We start from the raw sequence: 23110 nt of genomic DNA, 5'->3' as shown, positions 1-23110 counted from the left end.
ACATGATTTGGAAAGGCAAGATGGAGCCAAAGATGAATGGAGCAAAGAGATCCTTGATGAAACCTACTCCAGAGCGCTCAGGACCTCAGACTGGGGCGAAGGTTTACTCCCCAAATACAGGTATTCCAAGTTTGTAGCGTCACACCCAAGACTTGAGGCTGTAATAGCTGACAAAAGTGCTTCAACAAAGTACTGAGTAAAGGGTCTGAATACTTATGTAAATGTGATATTTCCATTTTTTTATTTTTTATAAATTAGCAACAATTTCTGTTTTTGGTTTGTCATTATGAGGTATTGTGTGTAGACTGATGAGGAAAAAAACGATTTAATACATTTTAGAATAAAGCTGTAACGTAACAAAATGTGGATAAAGTTAAAGGGTCTGAATACTTCCCGAAGGCACTGTATGTTAACATTTTGTGAAATGGAGAAGGTTTAGAGTTTTGTTGAGTGTGGCTTAAAGTCTAAGTTGCAAAAATACCCCTACTCCATTGATACGAAAAGCTCATTGAATTATCCAGTGACATAATCAAAGCCTGAGGTTTTGTCAACTATATTATACTATATTACCAAGAATAAAGGCACATTTTCAGTCTGCTCCTGTTTTCTTTTCATTTTAGATCATTAAGCTCATTTTGCAGCTGCTTACGTAGTCTTTAGCTGTAAACCTTGCTGCATAAATAATGAAAAGTTCCGTGCCATTGTCATTCTTCCAAACAGAAGCGTGAGCAAGTATGCAAAACCCACAGAATAAGTAGAACATTAAAGGAAGTACTCACATTTTGTCATTTGAGACAAAAAAAGTGCAGAGGAATATCCGTAAGGATATGGTTTATTGGAAATAGTCTGAAAGCAAGTGAGATGATTTTTATTTCAAATGCATAGTATAGTACTCAAATGTTGTTTACAAGAGGTGTTACAGAAGCCATTGAGTATTATGAGGTCAAAATATAAACTCCTAGGTAATAAATTACATGGTGAACAAAACAAATATCAAACAATTAGATATCAGCACAAGTTTTCTTCACTGCATGTATTCACATTGCCACCTTGTGGTTTACAAACATCACCTGTAGAAATCAACTACCTAAACCAAGGGTAAGCAAGGACAACATCATTTATTTTAACATAATTTATTTTAGAAAATTAGAAATTGAATAAATGTGAAAATGAGTAAATACTGTTTTATTAGGTTTCAATACATAGTATGGTATGTGTTTTAACAGTATTAATAATTAACAGATGACAATATTAATTATCAATTGCAAACCCAACAGAACTGATAATGTTTCTAGGAAGTGCTATTGTAGTTATTTTAACATTCTATATCCTTTAAAGACATCGAGAGAAGAAAGTGAAATCAATTTCATTTTATACAAATATATTGGTAATAGTACACAATCTCAAATTGTACAGATCATGAACACTATTCTAATGTATCAGTAAAGCTCGGGATTCTTCAAATACAAATATGAACATGCTCATGGGGGTTTTAAAATCCATCAACAATGTCACATATATATAGTAACCCATCAACACCGATGCATTGCTGCGAAGTTAAATAATGTGTTTTGTAGAACTTTAACAGTTAACCAAATTGTATGGATATATTTTACATGATGGCCACTTGAAGCTTATATGTATGAGTGCCATCAACAAAAATCCAGTCAAAAAGGTTTAAACCATAAAACATTGTGATTAGGGCTTTACGATTGACATAAACCTCATTTGTAAGATACGCCGCATGAAACAACAACACATGCTTTATCACACAGTGGGGTGTTCAAGGAACAGGATCTGCAGAATCAGAGCAGTTGATAACCGGGGCATTACACTCCTGTAAAACTGGTGGTTGGTTATTTCCAATCACACAATGATGTTCACCAGACCCTAGATTTTGGTTGCAGTTGACCGTGACAGCGTCATTACTAGCTGTGTACATCTGAACTTCATATGTTTGACTATCAACTCTGAACATGGGAACTGTGCTTGCCATGCACATCTGACCACTTTGGGTGTGATGGGTGTTGACAGTCAGTGTCCAGACTGAGGGACAGGGCTGTGTCGGGAATAATTGTTGATTGTCTGGCAGGAAGGTGTGATTGTCATAGATTTGCTTGTCGTGATCAATGGCTTTCTCTTGGATGTTTTTGGGCTGGCAGTTGGTCATGGCTTGGTTTTCCAGCGCCCTTTTCTCCTGAGGGCTGACATTGCCTGCATTGCTGCTGCAAAAGTCAAAGAATGTCAAAAAGACAGGGATAAAAGTTATGCCGTGGAACAGTCCGAAAAAGATGACAAGGAACATGATCTTGAAGAAGGTTCTGAAGATGTAGTTCTTGGAAGCAGACAGCACTATCACGCCCAGTATGGTTGACAAAGCACCCTGAAGTATGGGATAGCCCAAATGGAACAGCGCTTCCACGGCTTTCTCGTTTGCAGTCGGCTTCTTATTGGAAACAAAGGCATAGGAAATGTGTGCGGAGAAGTCCACGGAGAATCCAATGCAGACAACAAGAATGATCATGGATATGGTGTCTAAATTAACATCCCACAATGCCATGAAACCAGTGACGCCCACAATGACAGAAGCGATGGAGAACGTCACCCACAGGCAACAGAGAGGGTTTGGAATCAGTAGGAGGGAGATCAATAACATGACTGCTGTGGTGACGGAGATATTCTGAACGGTGTTACTCACTATGACAGCATACTGATCGTGGTATATAAAGACAGGGTGATATACCAGTAGAGGGACAGAGCATCTCCTAGCAGTGTCTCGCAGATTGTTTAACATGTTCATTTCATCAAGGGCAGTAGTGATATTGACCGTCTGGATGAAGAAGCGTGAGGCGCGGATGGAATTGTTCGTGAAGTTTACATCTTGCTTGAAGTCAGAGTAGGATCTCAGAAACGAACTTAGGTTGGTCTTGAAAACATTTTCAACGCTCAAATTCAGATTTGTATGGTGCCCATAATATTTATACGATTTCAGCCAGGATGTAAAGATATCTTTCTCAATAAAGGACAGGTTTTTGAAGTCCTCTACACAAGATTCAAGATCCAACATATTCTTTTCCTCCCAGTATGCAAATTCACCCCTTATGATTACCATGATATTTGGCCCATACTCATAAAAGTAGGCTTTTTCGTCATCATAATACCTATTCACATATGAATCATCAGCAGCTAAATTGCGAAGGTCAATACCTTCCTGTATCTGGAAGCATCCATAAATGCTGATGGACAAATAAACTGCATAGAGCAGGATTACGCACACCTTGGTCCAGGGCTTTACCAGAAAAGGGCCGTAGTGCTTCTTAAAAAACTGATTCATGGGCTGTACTTCCTCTGCTCCAGTATGGCGGTCGTAAGCTCCTCCCACACAGCACAGGTCGTACCATTTTGAGCGACCCACGGGGCAATCCTCTGGGACCTCCTTGCACGTCAGCCAGTGCTTGTTGCTGTTCTCACGCCTCCCATTCAGTACGAGGAACGCCCCGAAGAAGGTGATGCTGTAAAGGAAGCAAAACAAGATGGCCGTGCTGGTGTACAGGCAGAAGGATTGCACAGAGCGGAATGGAGTCATGAGCCCGATGTAGAACGCTAACACATCCGTCAGGGTGGTGATGGTAATGGAAATGGCCGCCTCCTTGTATGTGTCTGCTAAGCGGTCTTCCACCCGGGCGTGAACGTTGGTCTGCTGCCAGCAGGATATGAGGATGAACATGTCATCAACACCAATACCTGCAGAGGAAATATATTGTATACAAAATATAATATATACTGAATAAAAATAGAAATGCAACATATAAAGTGTTGGTCCCATGTTTCATGAGCTCAAATAAAATATCCCAGAAATGTTCCATATGCACTAAAAGCTTATTACACATTTGTTTACATCCCTGTTAGTGAGCCTTTCCCTTCGCCAAGATAATCAATCCACCTGACAGGTGTGGCATATCAACAAGCTGATTAAACAGCATGATCATTACACTGGTGCACCTTGTGCTGGGGACAATAAAAGGCCACTCTAAAATGTGCAGTTTTGTCACACAACACAATTCCACAGATGTCTCAAGTTTTGAGGGAGTGTGTAATTGGCATGCTGACTGCAGGAAAGTCCACCAGAGCTGTTGCCAGGGAATTAAATGTAAATTTTTCGACCTAAGCCACCGCCAACGTCATTTTAGAGAATTTGACAGTACGTCCTCACTCCTTGCCTCACAACCGCAGACCACCTGTAACCACGCCAGCCCAGGACATCCGGCTTCTTTACCTGTGGGATCATCTGAGACCAGCCACCTAGATAGTTGAAGAAATTGTGGGTTTGCACAACCAAAGAATTTCTGCACAAACTGTGAGAAACCGTCTCAGGGAAGCTCATCTGCGTGCTCGTCATCCTCACCAGGGTCTTGACCTGACTGCAGTTTGGCATCATAACCTACTTCAGTGAGCAAATGCTCACCTTCGATGGCCACTGGCAGACTGGAGAAGTATGCTCTTCATGGAGGAATCCCGGTTTCTGTACCTGTAACTGTTCCGGGCAGATGGCAGACTGGTGTGTGGGCGAGCGTTTGTTGATGTCAACGTTGTGAACAGAGTGGTGAATGGTGGCGGTGGGGTTATGGTATGGGCAGGCATAAGCTAAGAACAACAAACAATTGCATTTTATCGATGGCAACTTGAATGCACAGAGATACCGTGATGAGATCCTGAGGCTCATTGTCATGCCATTCATTCACCGCCATCACCTCATTTTTCAGCATGATAATGCACAGCCCCATGACGCAAGGATCTGTACACAATTCCTGGAAGCTGGAAATGTCCCAGTTTTTCCATGGCCTGCTTCCTTACAAGATATGTCACCCATTAAGCAGGTTTGGGATGCTCTGGATCGACGTGTACACCACCGTGTTCCAGTTCCCACCAATATCCAGCAACTTCGCACAGCCATTGAAGAGGAGTAGGACAACATTCCACAGGCAACAATCAACAGCCTGATCAACTCTATGTGAAGGAGATGTGTCACACTGCATGAGGCAAATGGTGGTCACACCAGATACTGACTGGTTTTCTGATCCACGTTACTACCTTTTTTTAAGGCATCTCTGACCAACAAATGCATTTCTGTATTCCCAGTCATGTGAAATCTGTAGGTTAGGGCCTAATGAATTTATTTCAATTGCATGATTTCCTTATACGAACTGTAACTCTTTGAAATTGTTGCATGTTGCGTTCAGTTTTATTATATCTTCCATTTAGCTGAAGCTTTTATCCAAACCGACTTAAGAGTCATGCCCCCAGGATTTGAACAAAACAATATGAAAAGTATCCATAGCTCCTTACCCAATATCAGGAAAGGGGAGTTAGCCACAGTCATTACAAAAGGCACTCCAATATGCAGCATCATCCCGAAGGCAGACAGCACAGCAAGCCCTGCAGATAAGACTCCAAAGGTGGCCACCCATACCTTGTTCCTCACACAATCAAACCTGTTGAAAAACAACCACATACCGGTCAGACCTTGGGCCTATGTGAATCAAAGAATCCCCAAAGGTCAGTCACTGATGAACGCCATAATGGTTTTGCTGTGTGTTGTATGTATATAGTATGTATATACATACCTTAAGCAAGACACAATGGAAAAGACTATGGCGATAACATATGTGATGGAAAACAAGGGGATAACGTCCCTGGTGTTGGCCTCGAATTCCACCTGCCTAGACAGTGATGTAGAATGTGTAACCTGGGAAGATGAAATGCAAAATTAGTGCATGTCATCATTTATGCTGTCAACCTTCCCATCCAAACGCACACGCACGCACACACGCACGCACACACACACACACACACACACACTTGACCAAAGACATAAACCCGTGCCATAGGATTACTCTTCCATACAGTACAGTATAGTACAGTAAGCCTCTGAAAAGCAATGCGCCCAATAACAGTATACACTACTGGTCAATAGACGCTGCACTAGCTTGCTCTCTTCAGCAAGTGAACTGGCGGATCTCCCTACCATCTTCTCTCATCTCTGGCCTGCCGCCAAGAGACTCATCCAAGTGAAGGAAGAACAATGGCTATTGATTTATGTAAGACTTGGCCGCGCTGAATGAGCCACAATCATGCAATAGAGACCGCTTATGTGCAAGCAGTTCAAAGACAAAGATAACGGCTATTCAGTGTGCGATTAGTCATGCTTCACGGCCCATGGAATTCTGTCAGCACTCCCCTCTAAACGAGCCACAAGCAGACTAATCTGTGTGAGTTTCTGTGGTACTCGTCATCATACGGTGGAGTAATTCTGGTGCAGGTTCATTTTAACTCATGAGGAAAGATTCCACAAAACAAATGCGTTTTTTTTCGTTGTTGTGTAAAGTGTGTCCCATGTGTTCATCTGTGTGAAAGACTATGAGATGGGGATGCATATCTTACAAATGGTGCACAATCTCATGTTCGACATTTTATTTCTATAAAAACGAAGACATACTAATTAGGAGGTAGATATAGGAGGACCAAAAAGAGTCAACATTCCGCCAATAAATAAATACATTCTACATTATGTATTAAATCCATGTTTGGCTACATTGTTATATGGCCTAGGCCTACTTACCGTGATGAAATTCAGTGACTGGTTGGAGGGGAAAACCTTGAGGAATTCGTTTAGCCACAGATCTGTTGTAGAGCGGTTACCTTCTTTCAGACAATAAAAAAGTCGTATTGCTTTAGCACTCTTTATGACTGATGAGCTTACATTAACTCCACCGACAGAATATCCTAGAAATATTGTTGTGAATCCAAAACGGAAAAATGGAAAGGTGAGTTCAGTCTGGTCAATGTTGCTACCATAATGATTCATGATATCTAATATTTTATTGGGAATACATTTATTGGATTTTCTGGCGCAAAGTCCTTCATATGTAAGCTGTTCGTGACCTCTCGAAAGTTTTATTTCCCGGACCTTCTTGTCTAAACGTAATATTTCTTTGATGGCTCCATCGGTGAAGATGTTGGGATCTCTTGAGACCGCTATGAAGGATGCAAATTCCCCCATGGTGTACAGTCTCTGGTTTGAATACACCGAGTTATTCAGCGGAAAGTTCTCTTCTACAAATTTCCTCTCGAGTTTTGCGGGTCCGTTTACTGGTGTAAATTGGTCCTCAATGTTGTTGGCCTCCATGTCCTCAAGAAAATAAAACCCAGTCCCGAGCGCCGTAGAGATGACCAGGGGACAGATAAAGAACCACCAAGGATGCCTTCCCACGAAACGGCCGAATTTCTGAAATCCAATGGAGAATGGCTTCTCAACGCAGTCTGTCCGACACCCAGCCATATTAAATACCGGCATTTTGGAGAGGGAGAAAAGAGGCAAAACTTATTAGTTTGATGTCTTGTTTGACATAAGGAATGAATTACACTCCCAACAAGACGCGACTTCAGTTTTGGTTTCCAATAGCTGATTTTAGGCTACTCAAACTTTATTCCCGACGAAAACTTCATTTTTACCAGAGGCTTGAATTCATAATAGATTCGGACATTAGCATTTTCTGACGCACTAGCCTATGAAAGTACTGTGAAATCAGCCTAGAGCGACCACTCTTGGGAGCTCATAAAAGTGTCCCTGAGGGTGTGAAATTCACACGATACCCAGTTTTACATAGAAAATAATCACTGTTTTAATCGAGAAAAATATTTCCCAGTTCATTATAACAGTCATATGACCATGCTGAAGTTGGCTATTCCTAGATAGACTAGAGTCGGACTAACCATAATAATAATAATAATAATAATAATTATTATTATTATCATCATCATCACAACTAGCTAAAGTGGACAAATATTGGCCTACATAGCATATACTGATTATACAGTATATGCTATGCTATGATTATATGATCATAGCATATACACTGATTTATTACATTGATTAGACACTCATAATTAATAAATTATGTATATTAATTTATCCGGTTTCACGATTTGAATATGCAAAAGAATAGGCTGTTTTTTTCTCTTAAAACCTCTCGACAGCAGGGACAAGGACAAATTTGTCATTTCTTTGAGTAGGCCTTTAGTCAAGAGATGTCCCTGTTTCAGAGGTTATGTCAGTTATATATAATATTTTACTATATATATATTTATCATAAGACATCAGCAGCTAATAGAAATCAAGGAGGATATACTCACAGCGCCAGCGCATCTTGACGCGTCTGTCCTCACTCCAGCCAAATGCTATGGAAGATGGTAGGGTCATAATATTCTGAACAGGAACATTAATGAGAAGAATAACTCATTCATGTCTACAAAGTATGTGATTCAATTATGACGGTGAACTGGAGTTTGCAAGGCCAATAATTATTTTCAGCAACGTGATTTGGCAATCTATTCATTGGGCCAAGCATAGTTTGCTTGTGGATAACAAGTGCTTGCCATCACTGAATAGAAACTCACGAATCATCTATAATAGATTCCACTAAATAATACGTTATTATAAGATACATGAAAGTATAACACATAGTCGTCTCTTAAATTATAGGGCTACATGGATGTAGTTTCAATATAGGCCTCTCATACACATTATAGGCACACTAAATAACACAATTAACACATTTCTTTCGTTTAAAGGGGCAATCTGGGATGTAAATAACAACAATCCCAAAGAACGGTTTTTGTTTCAACCCCGTCACTTGTTGGTAAACAGCTGAGGGATGGTGCTGGCCACCCTCAAATTCATAAAAATGATTGTTTTAACCATGTTTTGAAGTTATAGTGTTTGCTTGCATTCTTTACTAATAATTCAGTAAAACAAGCATATATTTGGGGTTCGGATGTGGTAAGACAAGCGAATGAAGCTCATGAGGCATTTAAATGTATTCTTTAAGAATCAATAGTATTTATTTTTAAAGTCAAACAGTTGATGTGGCCTACCAATCCCAGATTGCCACTTTAACAAAAAACTTCAGATGATTTATGTGAAACATTCTGTCAGACAACTTAAAGATATCTACAGTATGACAGAGGTCAGGCCGATAACATTGTCATTACATGATTGTGCCCCCTCCCAGATATACAATTTTTAATAGTGTTTGATCCAAAAGCAGGAAATTGAGCACACAACAAATTGAATTTCCAGGGGATGAATATAATAAAAATAATAATACAATTAAAAAAAACGAATTAAGGTTCAAGTGACTGGTTCATTGGAAATACAATTTTATTTGACATTTTACAATAATACAATGAAATACAGTACACATTAGCACATGTGGTTAAGATTAATATAAGAATACAACAAGATCCAAACTTATAAACATGAAAAAAAACACATTCTAAAATTGAAAGAAAAATATATTTTGTAATACTACCAAAACATTGCATAACATCTTCAACAAATATTATTAAATTTAGTGATAATTAACAACATATTTACCTTTGTTACAATGTTATGTGAGGACCAGGTCAGGCCAAAGGTAATTGCAGTCTTGTGCTAGTATTGTTTTCATGATATGTGTAATGTTTCTAAATGTTATCTGATCGAACATGCAAATATAATGGGAAAATCTGATATCTACATCTTTATTTTCAATATTCAGCTTTTGAAATCTCTATAGTCTTGTGAACATGTCACCTATCATGCCCTCTTTCTGGTCATCATTCTGGGATTCACCCTCAGTGCCCTCCATCAGGTTTGATATCAATGTCGACAGTGTGCTGTTTGGGTCCAGCAATTTAACCAGTGGCACATTCACACCCCTCTCCTGAAAGATGAGGTTCTGCAAAGTCATGGCTAACATTGAGTCAACGCCTAAGGCAGAGAGAGGAGAATCGTCATTCAATTCATTCTTGTCAACACCGATTGTTTCACTGAGTATAGATCTGATATAACCACTTGGGGAGGAGGAAGCAGCATTATGTCCAGACCGGGACTCTTTCACTTTGGCTTTTTGCATTGCCTCTTCCACTAATGCAGTCATACGCATGGTCAATGAGGCATTTTGAGACATGACATTGTACTTCATGTTTTTGAAGTTGAACTTGCATATAGCCTGTTGAGGTTTGTTTAGCTGGAGGCATTGTTCCAGACTTTCGCGAATCTCTCTAACATCCATCACCATCAATCCCTTTGCCTCAAGAAACCTTTGGAAATGGTCCTTGTTCAGCAAGAGACCAAGGTTCAAAGGCCCCCAGTTGATGGATTGCCCAGCTAGTCCAATATTCCGTCTATAATGACAGAATATGTCCAGGAATGAATTGGCTGCTGCATAGTTTGTTTGTGAGACATTGCCAATGAAAGCTGCAACAGAGGAGTAGCACACAAAGTAATCCAATTTGCAGTGTTTCGTGGCATGGTGTAGATTCAAAGCTCCATTCACTTTGGGCTTCAGGACTTTCTCATACAGAGATTTGTCAAGGGTTTCAATCAGGCCATCGTGCAGGACAACTGCACTGTGGAACACTCCTCTGATTGGACAAGAGGGAAACTTCTTGCCAATGAGACCAATCGCTTTGAGCACATGCTCAGAGACAGAGACATCACATCCCATACATATGATATGGGCACCGTATTGCTTCTCCAGATTGCAGATCTCCTGCTTTATGTCAGGTGTGGGGCTACTTCTGGAGAGTATGACAATGTACTCTCCACCTTTCTGAGAAATGAATTTCACAGTTTCAAATCCCAGCCCAGTGAGGCCACCTGTGACAATGTACATAGAATTCTTTTGGAAAAGTTGATTTGGTTTAGGCAACAAAGGAATTTTGGACAGTGTGCCTCTGGAATCATCTTTACCTAGTGCCACAACAGGCAGGGTCTTTGAGCTAAAATACGATTCAGACTCCTCAACAGGCAAGATGTCGATGCTTCCTGATGTCAACCTTTGAAAGGTAGAGTGTTCTAGAACAAATGACTTCCTGTCCAAATGCATGGACTTGAGCCAACGATAAATGTGTGGCTTCTGGGCAATGAGTGATCCCCTTTGTATGATGCTGGAGATTTGAAGGGTTTGCATTCGAACACTATCCTTTACATTTTGGAAAACGCTCTGTGCCAGTAAGCACTGGGACTGGGATTCACAGACAATGACAATGTGTCTAACACCAGGGAAATTGCCTGCTTTTGCCAACAGAGATTCGTCAAATGGCGGAAGGAGGACAAATGCATCCATTTTATCAGCTTTTACAAACAGCCCATTGCACTGTGTCCCTACAATGACATTCCATCCTGATTTGTTTGCTGTTTGGGCTAAAACCTTGAGCAGACCAGAATCAGGAACAGAGGAGATGATCCCCAACCTTCTCTGTTCTTTGACTCTAGTTAACGCTTTGTACAATATTTCCCATGCCAGAACAAAGTAGGACACACATGGAGCCTCCTTCAGAAATGGGAGCCTCTTTGTTTTGTAGCATGCTTCTTCAGGAATCATGATCGCAGAGGACGCAAGAACAGGGTAGCATGAGACAACATGGTCTCCCACTTTCAGTTTGCTCACATCTTTCCCAACAGCTGTGACAGTGCCACTGAAGTCAAGGGCCAAAAGCTGGTGGTTCTGAGATGTGTGTTTGTTCCAGTAAATTGTCTTGCCAAAGTGCAGATCAGAGACACTAACAGGAAAGTAGTCTGAGGAATGAACAGATATCTTACTGAGCTGAATCTCAACTGATTTCTGCTGGATGTCCTTTTTCTTGACCTCACAGCTAATGGCAGACAAGCTAGTCATTCTGTAGGGGTCAGCCGTCTGAAAGATACATGCCTCGGACATTGAATAGGACATACTTCCCCCAGAGCTCTCAATGCTTTCCATGGGAGTATGCACAATATCAGATTTAAAAATCAGCCCATCTTTCACAACCAACTCCTGGTATTTGCTGCAAGGGTATGACTTTAAGACCTCAGACAGAGCTTTGATGTCCTCTGTAGAGACAGAGCTGATGTCAATCAGCTGGAAGGAAAGATCTGCCATTTCTGCAGCACATGCTCTAGTCATGCCTGAGAGGACAAAGCCTGGGCTGATGCGGTCCACTGTGTTCTCTGCTGACCGGTAAGTAATTACTCTGATGGAGTTTGGGAAATGACTCGCCCTTAGTTCCAGGACTATTTGACGGAAAATCTCACAGCAGTTTACTATATTCTCCAGAACAGTCTCGGTTTTGACTGAAGTGAGTTCTTCCTCACCCCACATAAACAAGACCTCTTCAAAGTTTTTCTTGATATCTGAGATATTAAGGTTTGCCAGAAGTGTGGGAAATCCATGGTTTAAGAACTCCTTAGCATGTGCAAAGGGAATGTATTTAGACATTGAGCTCAAGTGTGGCTGCATGGCTTTGGAAACTCCTACCTGGTCAGAAAAGACCAAGGCCTTTCGTGCCCGAGAGGACTTGATGTCCTCAGAGACAACCCTGAAGTCATTGTGGAAGAAGTATTCCTCAACAACACGAGAATGGCTCCCAAGGTACTTGATCATCACATGCTTAAGCTCAACCAATATTCTTCCCTCTTTGTCTGTAAAGCAACCACACACTTCAAAGTGATCAACTCCTACATCAATTGCTCTCACATAAACAATCATTTCCTTTTGCAAAGGTTCAAAGACTGTCAAGCTGCCTATTTTGGCAGGAAACCCAGGCCTGGAAGAGAATCCGTGTGCTACTGTAACAGGAGCGAGTTGCATCAGGAAATCTAGAACTACAGGGTGAATACAGTAGTCGTGCAACTGAGACAGCAATTCCTCTGGAACTGTGACAACTGAAAAAGCCTCCTTAAACTCTTCACCATAGTGTACATCACCCTTGTTCTGGAAAACAGTGCCGTACTGAAACCCGCCATGACCTATGTTGTAAAACTCCTCAGAGCTCACCACTGACTTGCACCTTTTGTAGATAGAGCTTAGCAAAATGTTCTGCTCTTCGACTAGTCTTTCTTGCTTGCACACTATTGTGCCTGATGCATAGGTTGAAGAGGAAGAATGTATCTTAATATGTGTCTCATCTTCTGCTGGTTCAAGTTGCACTTTCATCTCTGGTGCATTTTTGGTGAAAACAAATGGACTTTGAAAGCTGATGCTGATTTGCAGTGTGTTGAGTGGCACTTTTGGTTTGGCACTTAAAATGAAAGCAGACAAACCCAACTCAGTATAGAAAGCACCAGGGACAATGGCAACACCATTGTGTTTATGCTCATGCAAGTAAGATACTGAGTCAGAAAACAGATCACAGCTAAAGCTATTGCCCTCACTTCCTGTCTGAGTTAGCACAGGATGAGTACCTGCTGTATTTATCTTTGATGCAGGAATGATAACATCTCTCTGAGTGGAATCAAACTGATACACAGGGAAATGTGTTGGTGATGCCTCACAGCCTCTGTAGAATTGATCCCAGTCGATCTGAACCCCAGACTCAAACAGTTTGGATATAGTGGTCAGCATTGTCTCATGATCTTTTTCTGGCTGCACTGAGGACATAACTATGGTGTCATTTCCCAGAGTCTCCTGGATGTTTCTTTGTAGAGCCCTTCTAGGACCTATCTCTACAAAGACCACATTCTTCTTGTCTTTGGTTGCTGATCTCACTGCCTGTTCAAATGCAACAGGCTCTCGAATGTTCCTGGCCCAGTACTTGCCTGTGCTGAAGTCTGGCTGCTCTACCTCCTTCCCTGTCACTGTGGAGAACAATTCTGTCTCAACATCATTCACCTGTAAAGAGCCAATACTGTCCTCTATTTGAGAGAGGATGGGATCCATCATCTGGCTGTGGTATGCAGCAGGGACGTCTAGAACATGGAGGAACAGATTCTTACTCTTGACTGAACTGCTTAGCTTTTGATGGAGACTGTCTATAGCATCAGCATCACCTGCAAGGGTGCAGGACTGTGGGCTGTTGGAGGCAGCCAGGCAAACCTTATTTAAGTAGGAGGGAAGGAGGTTCAAGACCTCTGACACGGCCATGTTACTGACCACAAGCATTTTGCCTCCTGTGACCTTACTCTGCAGAGTACTGCGGAAGTAGATCACCTTCACTGCATCCTCAAGGGACAACAGACCAGAGCAATGGGCAGCAGCAACCTCTCCAACAGAGTGGCCAAGAATGGCATCTGGTTTGATGCCCCAGTGCTTGAAGAGACTGGCAATGCCAACCTGAATGGCAAAGAGTAGGGGCTGGACAACATCAGGTTTTGAAAAGTCCTTACTCTCAGACTCACTCTCAAGTCGCTCTAAGATGCTCATGTTATTGAACATTTGGAAAAGTATCTCCACCTCCCTGATCTTCTCTCTGAACACAGGCTCATGTTTCAGGAGCTCCTTGCACATGCCTTGGTAGGTCACACCATTACCACAGAAGACAAATATTAACCTTGGATCTGAGTATGAGGGGTAGGGAGTTTTACTCAAGGCAGACTTGAGTTGATCTTTTAGATCAACCAGAGAGGAAGTTCTGAAAGCCTTCTTGTATTTGTGTTTTAAGTGACTTCTCCTACAAGCGGATGTGTATGCAAGAGCTTCTAAATCAACTTTGTTGTCTTTGTCTATCTGTTGAATTGTGTCCTCCATCATCATACTGATAGACTTTTCCGAACTCGCAGAGAGGACAAAATACTTGTGTGCTTTTCTACCACTCTTTCTAAAAACCTGTGACTGCTTGTGTTGCTTGACAATAACATGTGCATTTGTTCCTCCAAAACCAAAGTTATTTATCCCTGCAACCCTTTCAACAGAATCTCCCCACTTTTCTGCTTCAGTGGGAACCTTTACATTTAAGGCTTTAGCATCTATACTGGCACTATCCTCAGAGTAGAACAGTGAAGGGACAATGATTTCATGCTTCATCATTAGGAGTACCTTGATTAGTCCTGCCACTCCAGCTGCAGATTCTGTGTGTCCAATGTTGCCTTTCACAGAGCCGATGCGGAGTGTTTCTGAACCTGGAGGTCTGGCTTTGGCAATTACTTTGGAGATGCTGCTTGCTTCTATGGGATCCCCCACTGGAGTTCCAGTCCCATGAGCCTCTATGTACTGGACAGTTGACAGGTCAGACTGTGAATAGATTCTGCGGAGCAGCTCCTCTTGCTGGACCATGGATGGCTTGGTGATTGGAGTGACTGTGCGGCCATCTTGGTTTACAGCAGTTTTTCTTATGATGCCCCATACATGGTCATTTTCTTTGAGAGCCTGGGTAATTAATACATAATCAGTGTGAAATATCACGTGTAGCCTGTCAGAAACATTGACAGCAATTTTGTGACAGTTAAACATAAAATATTTACTTGTTTCAGTGGCTTCAGCAGAATAACCCCACAACCCTCTCCTCTGCCATAGCCATCTGCTCTGCTGGAGAAAGGTTTGCTTGTGCCTTCAGGGGAAATCATCTTTGCTTTGCTGAGAGCGACAAAGACTCGTGGTTGTATGATACAGCTGACACCGCCACAAAGGGCCATCTCGCAATCACCTGATAAATGAAAGCATATAAAATACCTAAGATTATATTTACGCAACAAGGCCCAAGAGGTTATGGTATATTTAAGCAATAAGGCACGAGGGGGTGTGGTATATGGCCAATATACCACGGCTTAGGGCTGTTCTTACGCACGACGCAACGCAGAGTGCCTGAATATAGCCCTTAGCCGTGGTATATTGGCTATATATATATAAAAAAAAATCCAAAGTGGCTTATTGCTATAAACTGGTTACTAACATAAAAAGAATAGTAAATAATTATTTTTGAGTCATACCCGTGGTATATTGTCTGATTTACACACGGCTGAAATTCTGTTTCAGACAGTCATCCAGGACCCAAACTCCCCGCTTTATAATTTGTAATGAGATACCGACCATGTTCTTTTAGTATTGAATTATGTCAGGTATAATTTTATTGACAAAATGTCCCATGCACGTGCAATGTAAATATGATACATTACCAACCTTGTCTTATGGCTTGACAAGCAAAATGAAGTGCAACAAGGGATGAAGAGCAGGCGCTGTCAATGGACATTGAGGGTCCAGTGAAGTTGAAGACGTAGGAGACTCGGTTGGATGCTAAACTCATAGCTAGTCCAGTGCCGGTGCAGTGGTTGATTATATTTGGGTTGACACTTCCAGCAGATTGTTCATAATCTCTGTTCATTAGCCCTTCAATGAAAATAGACATACTTTGTTACAGTTTGTTGAAAATAATAACATATTTTAATATTTTTCTAAATGGAAACATAAAGTTATCTGTGGTATGTTAATACTTGTGCATGTCACATAATGCAGTGTTGACTTTTGGTGTTTGCATGTTTGTTTTTTGTGTACAACAATCAGTAAAAAAAACTATTATTGTTCTGTCTTAAAAGTATGAAAATACACACTACCGTTTAAAAGTTTGGGGTCACTTAGAAATGTCCTTGTTTTTGAAAGAAAATAACATTTTTTGTCCATTAAAATAACATAAAAATGATCAGAAATTCAGCGTAGATTATTGTAGCTGGAAACTGCAGATTTTTTATGGAATATCTGCATAGGCGTACAGAGGCCCATTATCAGCAACCATCACTCCTGTGTTCCAATGGCACGTTGTGTTAGCTAATCCAAGTTTATAATTTTAAAAGGCTAATTGATCATTAGAAAACCCTTTTGCAATTATGTTACCTGAAAACTGTTGTGTTGATTAAAGAAGCAATAAAACTGGCCTTCTTTAGACTAGTTGAGTATCTGGAGAATCAGCATTTGTGGGTTCGATTACAGGCTCAAAATGGCCAGAAACAAAGTACTTTCTTCTGAAACTCATCAGTCTATTCTTGTTCTGAGAAATGAAGGCTATTCCATGCGAGAAATTGCCAAGAAACTGAAGATCTTATACAACGCAGTGTACAACTACCTTCACAGAACAGCGCCAACTGGCTCCAACCAGATTAGAAAGAGGAGTGGGAGGCCCTGGTGTACAACTGAGCAAGAGGACTTGTACATTAGAGTATCTAGTTTGAGAAACAGACACCTCACAAGTCCTCAACTGGCAGCTTCATTAAATAGTACCCGCAAAACACCAGTCTCAACATCAACAGTGAAGAGGCGACTCCAGGATGCTGGCCTTCTAGGCAGAGTTGCAAAGAAAAAGCTATATCTCAGACTGGCCAATAAAAAGAGAAGATTAAGATGGGCAAAAGAACACAGACACTGGACAGAGGGACTCTGCCTAGAAGGCCAGCATCCCGGAGTCGCCTCTTCACTGCTGACGTTGAGACTGGTGTTTTGCGGGTACTATTTAATGATACTGCCAGTTGAGGACTTGTGAGGCGTCTGTTTCTCAAACTAGACACTCTAATGTACTTGTCCTCTTGCTCAGTTGTGCACCGGGGCACATTTGAGCATTTACGACTATGTAGATATTCCATAAAAAATCTGCCGTTTCCAGCTACAATATTCATTTACAACATTAACAATGTCTACACTGTATTTCTAATCAATTTGATGCTATTTTAATGGACAACAAATGTGCTTTTCTTTCAAAAACAAGGACATTTCTAAGTGACCCCAAGCTTTTGAACGGTAGTGTAGGTGTAATTACTATTACTATAGTTGCCATGATAATTAATGATTTACAAATTACTTCCAAATGTTATTATTGAGCATATAATGACCGTGGTTCATAGTAGCAGTACTAAACATTACAATTGTTGTAACTACACTCTTAAAAAACAAAATATGCTAGAACCTAAAAGGATCATTTGTCACGACTTTCGCCGAAATCGGTCCCTCTCCTGGTTCGGGCGGCGTTCGGCGGTCGATGTCACCGGCCTTCTAGCCATCGCCGATCCACCTTTTATTTTCCCTTGGTTTTGTCTTGTCTTCCCTAACACCTGGTTTCAATTCCATAAATTACATGTTGCGTATTTAACCCTCTTTTTCCCCCATGTCCTTGTCCAGAATTGTTTCTTGTAGTGCTTGTGCACAGTATGCTGGTGGATACCGGGTTTTGTTTGACCCATTCATTGATTGTTCTGTTTACGGTGGTTTTTATGTTTATTAAACGACACCGTTGTAAATCATTTTTCGCTCTCCTGCGCCTGACTTCTCTGCCGCCAGTACCCATCCCGTTACATTATTTGGCTGTCCCCATAGGAGAAAAGAGTTCTACCTGGAACCAAAAATGGTTCTCCTACGGGGACAGCCAAAGAAACCTTTTGGAACCCTTTCTTATAAGAGTGTGATTTACTTTTAAAATGACTAAATGCCAGTTGTATAAGAGAACAGAATATTGTTCACCTTACCCAAAAACACCCCTGTCCTGGTCCCACTGGCCTTCTCCATTGGCATCCCAGCATTTTCTAGAGCCCTGTACGTACACTGAAGAAGGTATTTTTGCTGGGGATCCATTTGTTCCACTTCCGTTTCAGTGATGCCAAAGAACTTGTGATCAAACTGATTGAACCTGTGAAAATGATTGGAAATGTAAAGTTAGTTTGATTTAAGTCTCTGGTGACAGATTGCTAACATAATTGGGACTAGCCACTGCTACCTACTTCTGATAATATCAAAGGAATATTACCCATCTACCAATAGGTGCCCTTCTTTGCAAGGCATTGGAAAACTTCCCTGGTCTTTGTGGTTGAATCTTTTTTTTTTATTCACTGCTTGACTGAGGGACCTTATGTGTGGGGTACAGATATGAGGTAGTCATGCACAAATCACATTAAACACTATTATTGTACACAGAGTGAGTCCATGCAACTTAAGTGACTTATTAATCACATTTTTACTCCTGAACTTATTTAGGCTTGTCATAACAAAAGGGTTGAATACTTACTGTCTCAAGACATTTCAGCTTTTCATTTTGAATTAGTTAACATTTTGAAAAACATAATTCCACTTTGACATTATGGGGTATTGTGTGTAGACCAGTGACAAAACATTTAATCCATTTTAAATTCAGGCTGTAACACAACAACATGTGGAAAAAGTCAAGGGGTGTGAATACTTTCTGAAAACACTATATCTACCTCTATCACTCCAGTATCCCTGCACATTGTAATTATGGTACTGGAACTGACTCTCTATATAGCTTCTTACTTTCTTGTGTTCTACCTATTTCAAATTTTTATTTCACGTGTTTTTGTTCCACCTTATGTTATTTTTAGTGCTACATTGATATTGATTAATGCATTGTTGTGTTTGGAGCTTACGAGAAAGGCATTTCACTGTACTTGCGCACGTGACATTAAAACTTTAATTATAGAGGGTTAAGTTGCTTCCTGAAGGGCACAACGGCAGGAAATGGTATCTAGGATGATGCCTTATCTTAATACCAAGTATTTCAATTGCCATAATAAATAGATACGCCTCAATATGACGTAATATCCAAATGTCAACATTTTTGCATGTGGGGTTGCTGCACATGAACCTGTTTTATTAGAGATTTTGATTAATCAAATCTAAACAGCCATTTTCAAATTCTGCTCTACAAATGAAGCCATCATTTTTTGAATTTGATTTGACATTTTTAATGTCTTATCTTATAACTGATGTTTTGGGGGAAATTGAAATTGAGTTTCTGAGGTATTACAAAAAGAGTAGCTAGAACTGTGTTTCAATGTTGATCCTGGGGACAAATGCACTTTTTGTAATGAAATTTGCTCCAGTTAAGCATTCATTATTTTAAGGGCTCCCAGTTGGCACAGTGGTCTAAGGCACTGCATCTCAGTGCTAGAGGCGTCACTACAGACCCTGGTTTGATTCTAGGCTGTATCACAGCCGGCTGTGATTGGGAGTCCCATAGTGCGGCGCAGAAATGGCCCAGCGTCATTAGGGTTTGGCCGGGGTAGGTCGTGATTGTAAATAAGAATTTGTTCTTACCTAGTTAATTGAAAATTATTTCTTATTTATTGAATGCAAGGAACAAGGCAAAAATGCATACCCATCAATAAGTGCAGCCTTCGCTGTGCGCGATTTCCCCACTTTGTTGTCATCAGGGTCATACCACTGGGAACAGTCAAATCTCTCAGTTGGGATTGGCACTGCACAGTTCTTCCCCTCCAATAGAACCTTCCAGAAACTGTCAAGCCCCTCTCCTGTACAGACACATAAATGTTTCATTCAAAGTTGGAAAGTTAATATCAGGATAGTTATTTCATATTTCACATTAGAACTACTATTGCACCAGTGATGCAGCTGGGTGGACAGCTGGCACAAGTTAGTGTTCCAAAGTCAAGAGATCTTTACATTTTGGACAGAATTGAGATTAAATTAAATTCAGATATAATTGTAAATAGTGATCGGTTGGTAAACTCTGATCGCCGGTCACACCTAAAAAACACACCAATACCATCAATCCATTTTTCCGCAACATGTGGGTACAGATGTAGGATCTTAATTTGATCACTATTATGTTGTGAGAATTGTAAACTTGTAGTGTATTTATAAGCTTCTAACGTGTGTAATTTCAACTTTGGAAATGTTTGACTTTATAATCCACATAATAATTCACATTTCCTGTTGCTGCAGGATTATTTTCCTGCTGTAGCAAACTGTCTCAAATTAAGAAACCTTCATCTGTAAACTGTTATGCAATCAATAAAGGTGGGTAAACTGCATTTACTTACATTTACCCTCCACTGGTTGTAAACATGCACACCAAAACAGTAAGACAAATAATTAACACATACTAATTACATACTATCACTTTGATGTCTCAAATTAATAGATTTTTGTCTGTTTTTGTCAAATCAATCTCAATTGAAATAGTGGGAACCACTTTAAGTAATCAGACAATGCCAAAATTGAGCTGGGGTGACTGCATCACATTGCATGTCCTGTAGTGATTTAACACATCAAGATTATTTAGATATTTTTTCAGAACCCTTTTTTTAATGCAAAAATGTAAAGTTTTACCTCCTGGGAAATTGCAGCCAATACCGACTACAGCAATGTCGTCCTCATCATCTCCCATCTTTACACCTGTCAGAAACTGCAAAGAGCGAACTGGCATGAGTTCATGATCTTCAGGAAAATGTTATTGACTACGCGATCAAACAAAAAATAGATAGTTGATGTTCTTGCAATAAAATGTAAAAACATTTCCTTCCAATTGTATTAAATAGTAAATAGTTCAGATCAATGAGCTTACTTTAACATGCACCTACCTCATCAGTCTTGAATCTTCATTTGGCAATAAAATCAATGTCTCAGTTTAACTTTTTATAGTTTTTCTTTCAGACGTTTTCATAACATCTTAGGTTAATCATTACCTAAATGTCTAAAAGATTTAGAACTTTCACCCTTACATTGCTTCCTTCAAAGGGTGGGAAAGTACCCTAGGACACAAAGAAAGTGCAATTTTAGATAAGAGAACTGATGTGAATTCGGATTTTATCTTTGTTAATAATTGCTACATGCAAGTAAGACGTTGGATTTGATCTGGACCAACACACTACAGGTGAACTCGTTGCTCTGAAGGTCATTGGGAAGCAAGGCCGGACTACTGCATTTGGGGCACCGACATCCCCGAGTTAGCTGTCTGGTTATTTTAAGGAGCATGGCTGGAAAAAGCTATTTCCTTAACACTGGTGCAGAGGAATGGAATGGTGCACCAACCAACTAAAAGTCATCCTTTTGCTAGTGTCACGTCCTGGCCAGTATATAAGGTTAATTGTTTTGTAGTTTGGTCAGGGCGTGGCAGGGGGTATTTGTTTTATGTGGTTCAGGGTGGTGTGTTTGTTCAAAGGGGGGTTTGATTTAGTATTTCCGGGGTTTTGGGTTGATGTTCTATGTTTATGTAATTCTATGTGTAGTCTGGTGAGTGTGTTTCTATGTTGTGCTGATTGGGGTTGGGACTCTCAGTTGAAGGCAGGTGTTGTCTATCTGCCTTTGATTGAGAGTCCCATATATTAGGGTGTGTTTGTGTTTGTTATTCGTGGGTGATTGTTCTGTGTTCAGCCTTATGCTTTAACAGACTGTTTGTTGATCGTTCGTTCGTTCGTTTTGTTATTTTTGTATGTTCATTTTTGAAGTTAATTAAAAATCAAGATGAGCATACACGTACCTGCTGCGTTTTGGTCCTCTTTCACCAACGACAACCGTGACAGCTAGGGAGTTTTAAGGCAAACCTTAAGAAATGGTTAATGGGCAAAATGCTTTAAGACAGAACAGGCTAAGAGAAAGTATAATAGTATTAATGATTGTTACTTGGTCATCTGTTTGATACATTGGACTCTTTCCTCCCTATTGATGAGATGACAGGGTTTCTTTCTGGATCAAAAAGGGGCTTAGGGGCCTCCCGAGTGGCGCAGCAGTCTAAGGCACTGCATCGCAGTGTTGCGGCGTCACTACAGCCTGGGGTTTGATCATGTTTCAGAGGACGCATGACTCGACCTTTGCCTCTCCCTAGCCCGTTGGGGAGTTGCAGCGATGAGACAAGATCGTAATTACGAAATTGGGGAGAAAAGGGGGGTAAAAAAAAAAAAAGATTAAAACAAAAAAGTGGAATGGCAGGGCTGGATTTGAAAGATCATGTTTGAAGCCTCCATCTTGGCGGTGTAGAGACATTTCTGAATATTTAAACCAATTTCCTGCAACTCTACGAATGTATCTATGGAGATGAGAGAAATTGTTTCAGCTTTAAAGCTAATTTCCAACAATTATACACATTTTCCCATGGAACTGAGAGAAAATCTTGCAGTTTTTAAGCTAATTTCCTACGATTCTATATATGTTGGCATGTAGTTGATACACATGGTAAAAAAAGTGATCTGCTGAATATTGACTGAACTTTAATAAAGCTTAATATTGTCATTATATTTAAAGGTTTAGAAAGTAAGATTTTTGTTGTCACGATCGTCGTACAGAGCGGACCAAGGCAGTGTGAGTTGAGTTCCACATCTTTATTTAAAGTGAAACTTAAACAAAAACAAAAAAAAGTGGTGCTGAATGCACTCACACCAAAACAATAACCCACAAATGCAGGTGGGAACAGGGACACCTTAAGTATGATCCCCAATTAGAGACAACGATAATCAGTTGCCTCTAATTGGGAACCATACTCAAACCCAAACATAGAAATATATCAACTAGAACACCCCCTAGTCACGCCCTGACCTACAACAGGACGTGACAGTACCTCCCCCCCCCCCCCCCAAAGGTGC

General features: G+C 40.6%; 2 protein-coding genes across 2 annotated transcripts; both read right to left on the bottom strand.

Annotated features, from left to right (window-relative positions):
* Positions 1–816: 816 nt before the first annotated feature.
* ptchd3a (patched domain containing 3a) lies at positions 817–7568 on the bottom strand. The gene is made up of 4 exons (XM_029755748.1): positions 6620–7568; positions 5625–5746; positions 5347–5492; positions 817–3744 (listed from the first exon to the last, which is right to left on the bottom strand). The coding sequence occupies exons 1-4, from the start codon at positions 7352–7354 to the stop codon at positions 1784–1786; spliced, it is 2964 nt and encodes a 987-aa protein (XP_029611608.1). The 5' UTR covers positions 7355–7568; the 3' UTR covers positions 817–1783.
* Positions 7569–8875: 1307 nt separating this feature from the next.
* On the bottom strand, positions 8876–21127 carry LOC115195658 (phthiocerol/phenolphthiocerol synthesis polyketide synthase type I PpsD). The gene is made up of 7 exons (XM_029755747.1): positions 21113–21127; positions 20862–20937; positions 19888–20041; positions 18245–18405; positions 15918–16124; positions 15263–15444; positions 8876–15167 (listed from the first exon to the last, which is right to left on the bottom strand). Exons 2-7 carry the CDS (start codon positions 20917–20919, stop codon positions 9612–9614), a joined length of 6318 nt encoding a protein of 2105 aa, XP_029611607.1. The 5' UTR covers positions 20920–20937; positions 21113–21127; the 3' UTR covers positions 8876–9611.
* Positions 21128–23110: the final 1983 nt, after the last annotated feature.

The sequence above is a fragment of the Salmo trutta genome, chromosome 6 (genome assembly GCF_901001165.1).
Source record: "Salmo trutta chromosome 6, fSalTru1.1, whole genome shotgun sequence".
Lineage (NCBI taxonomy): Eukaryota > Metazoa > Chordata > Actinopteri > Salmoniformes > Salmonidae > Salmo > Salmo trutta.
Note: the sequence above shows the minus strand (reverse complement) of the source record. Positions and strands in the feature narration are given on the sequence as shown.

Bases quoted from the DNA above. Each gene is read 5' to 3' on its own strand.
- ptchd3a (XM_029755748.1), bottom strand. From the start codon at position 7,354: ATGCCGGTATTTAATATGGCTGGGTGTCGGACAGACTGCGTTGAGAAG. The intron at 5,747-6,619 runs GTAAGTAGGCCT...TCATCTTCCCAG, and splicing joins AGTCACTGAATTTCATCACG to GTTACACATTCTACATCACT. The intron at 5,493-5,624 runs GTATGTATATAC...GTTTTTCAACAG, and splicing joins TCCATTGTGTCTTGCTTAAG to GTTTGATTGTGTGAGGAACA.
- LOC115195658 (XM_029755747.1), bottom strand. From the start codon at position 20,919: ATGGGAGATGATGAGGACGACATTGCTGTAGTCGGTATTGGCTGCAAT. The intron at 20,042-20,861 runs GTAAAACTTTAC...GTGTCTGTACAG, and splicing joins TGGCTGCAATTTCCCAGGAG to GAGAGGGGCTTGACAGTTTC. The intron at 15,168-15,262 runs GTAAATATTTTA...TTAATTACCCAG, and splicing joins TGCTGAAGCCACTGAAACAA to GCTCTCAAAGAAAATGACCA.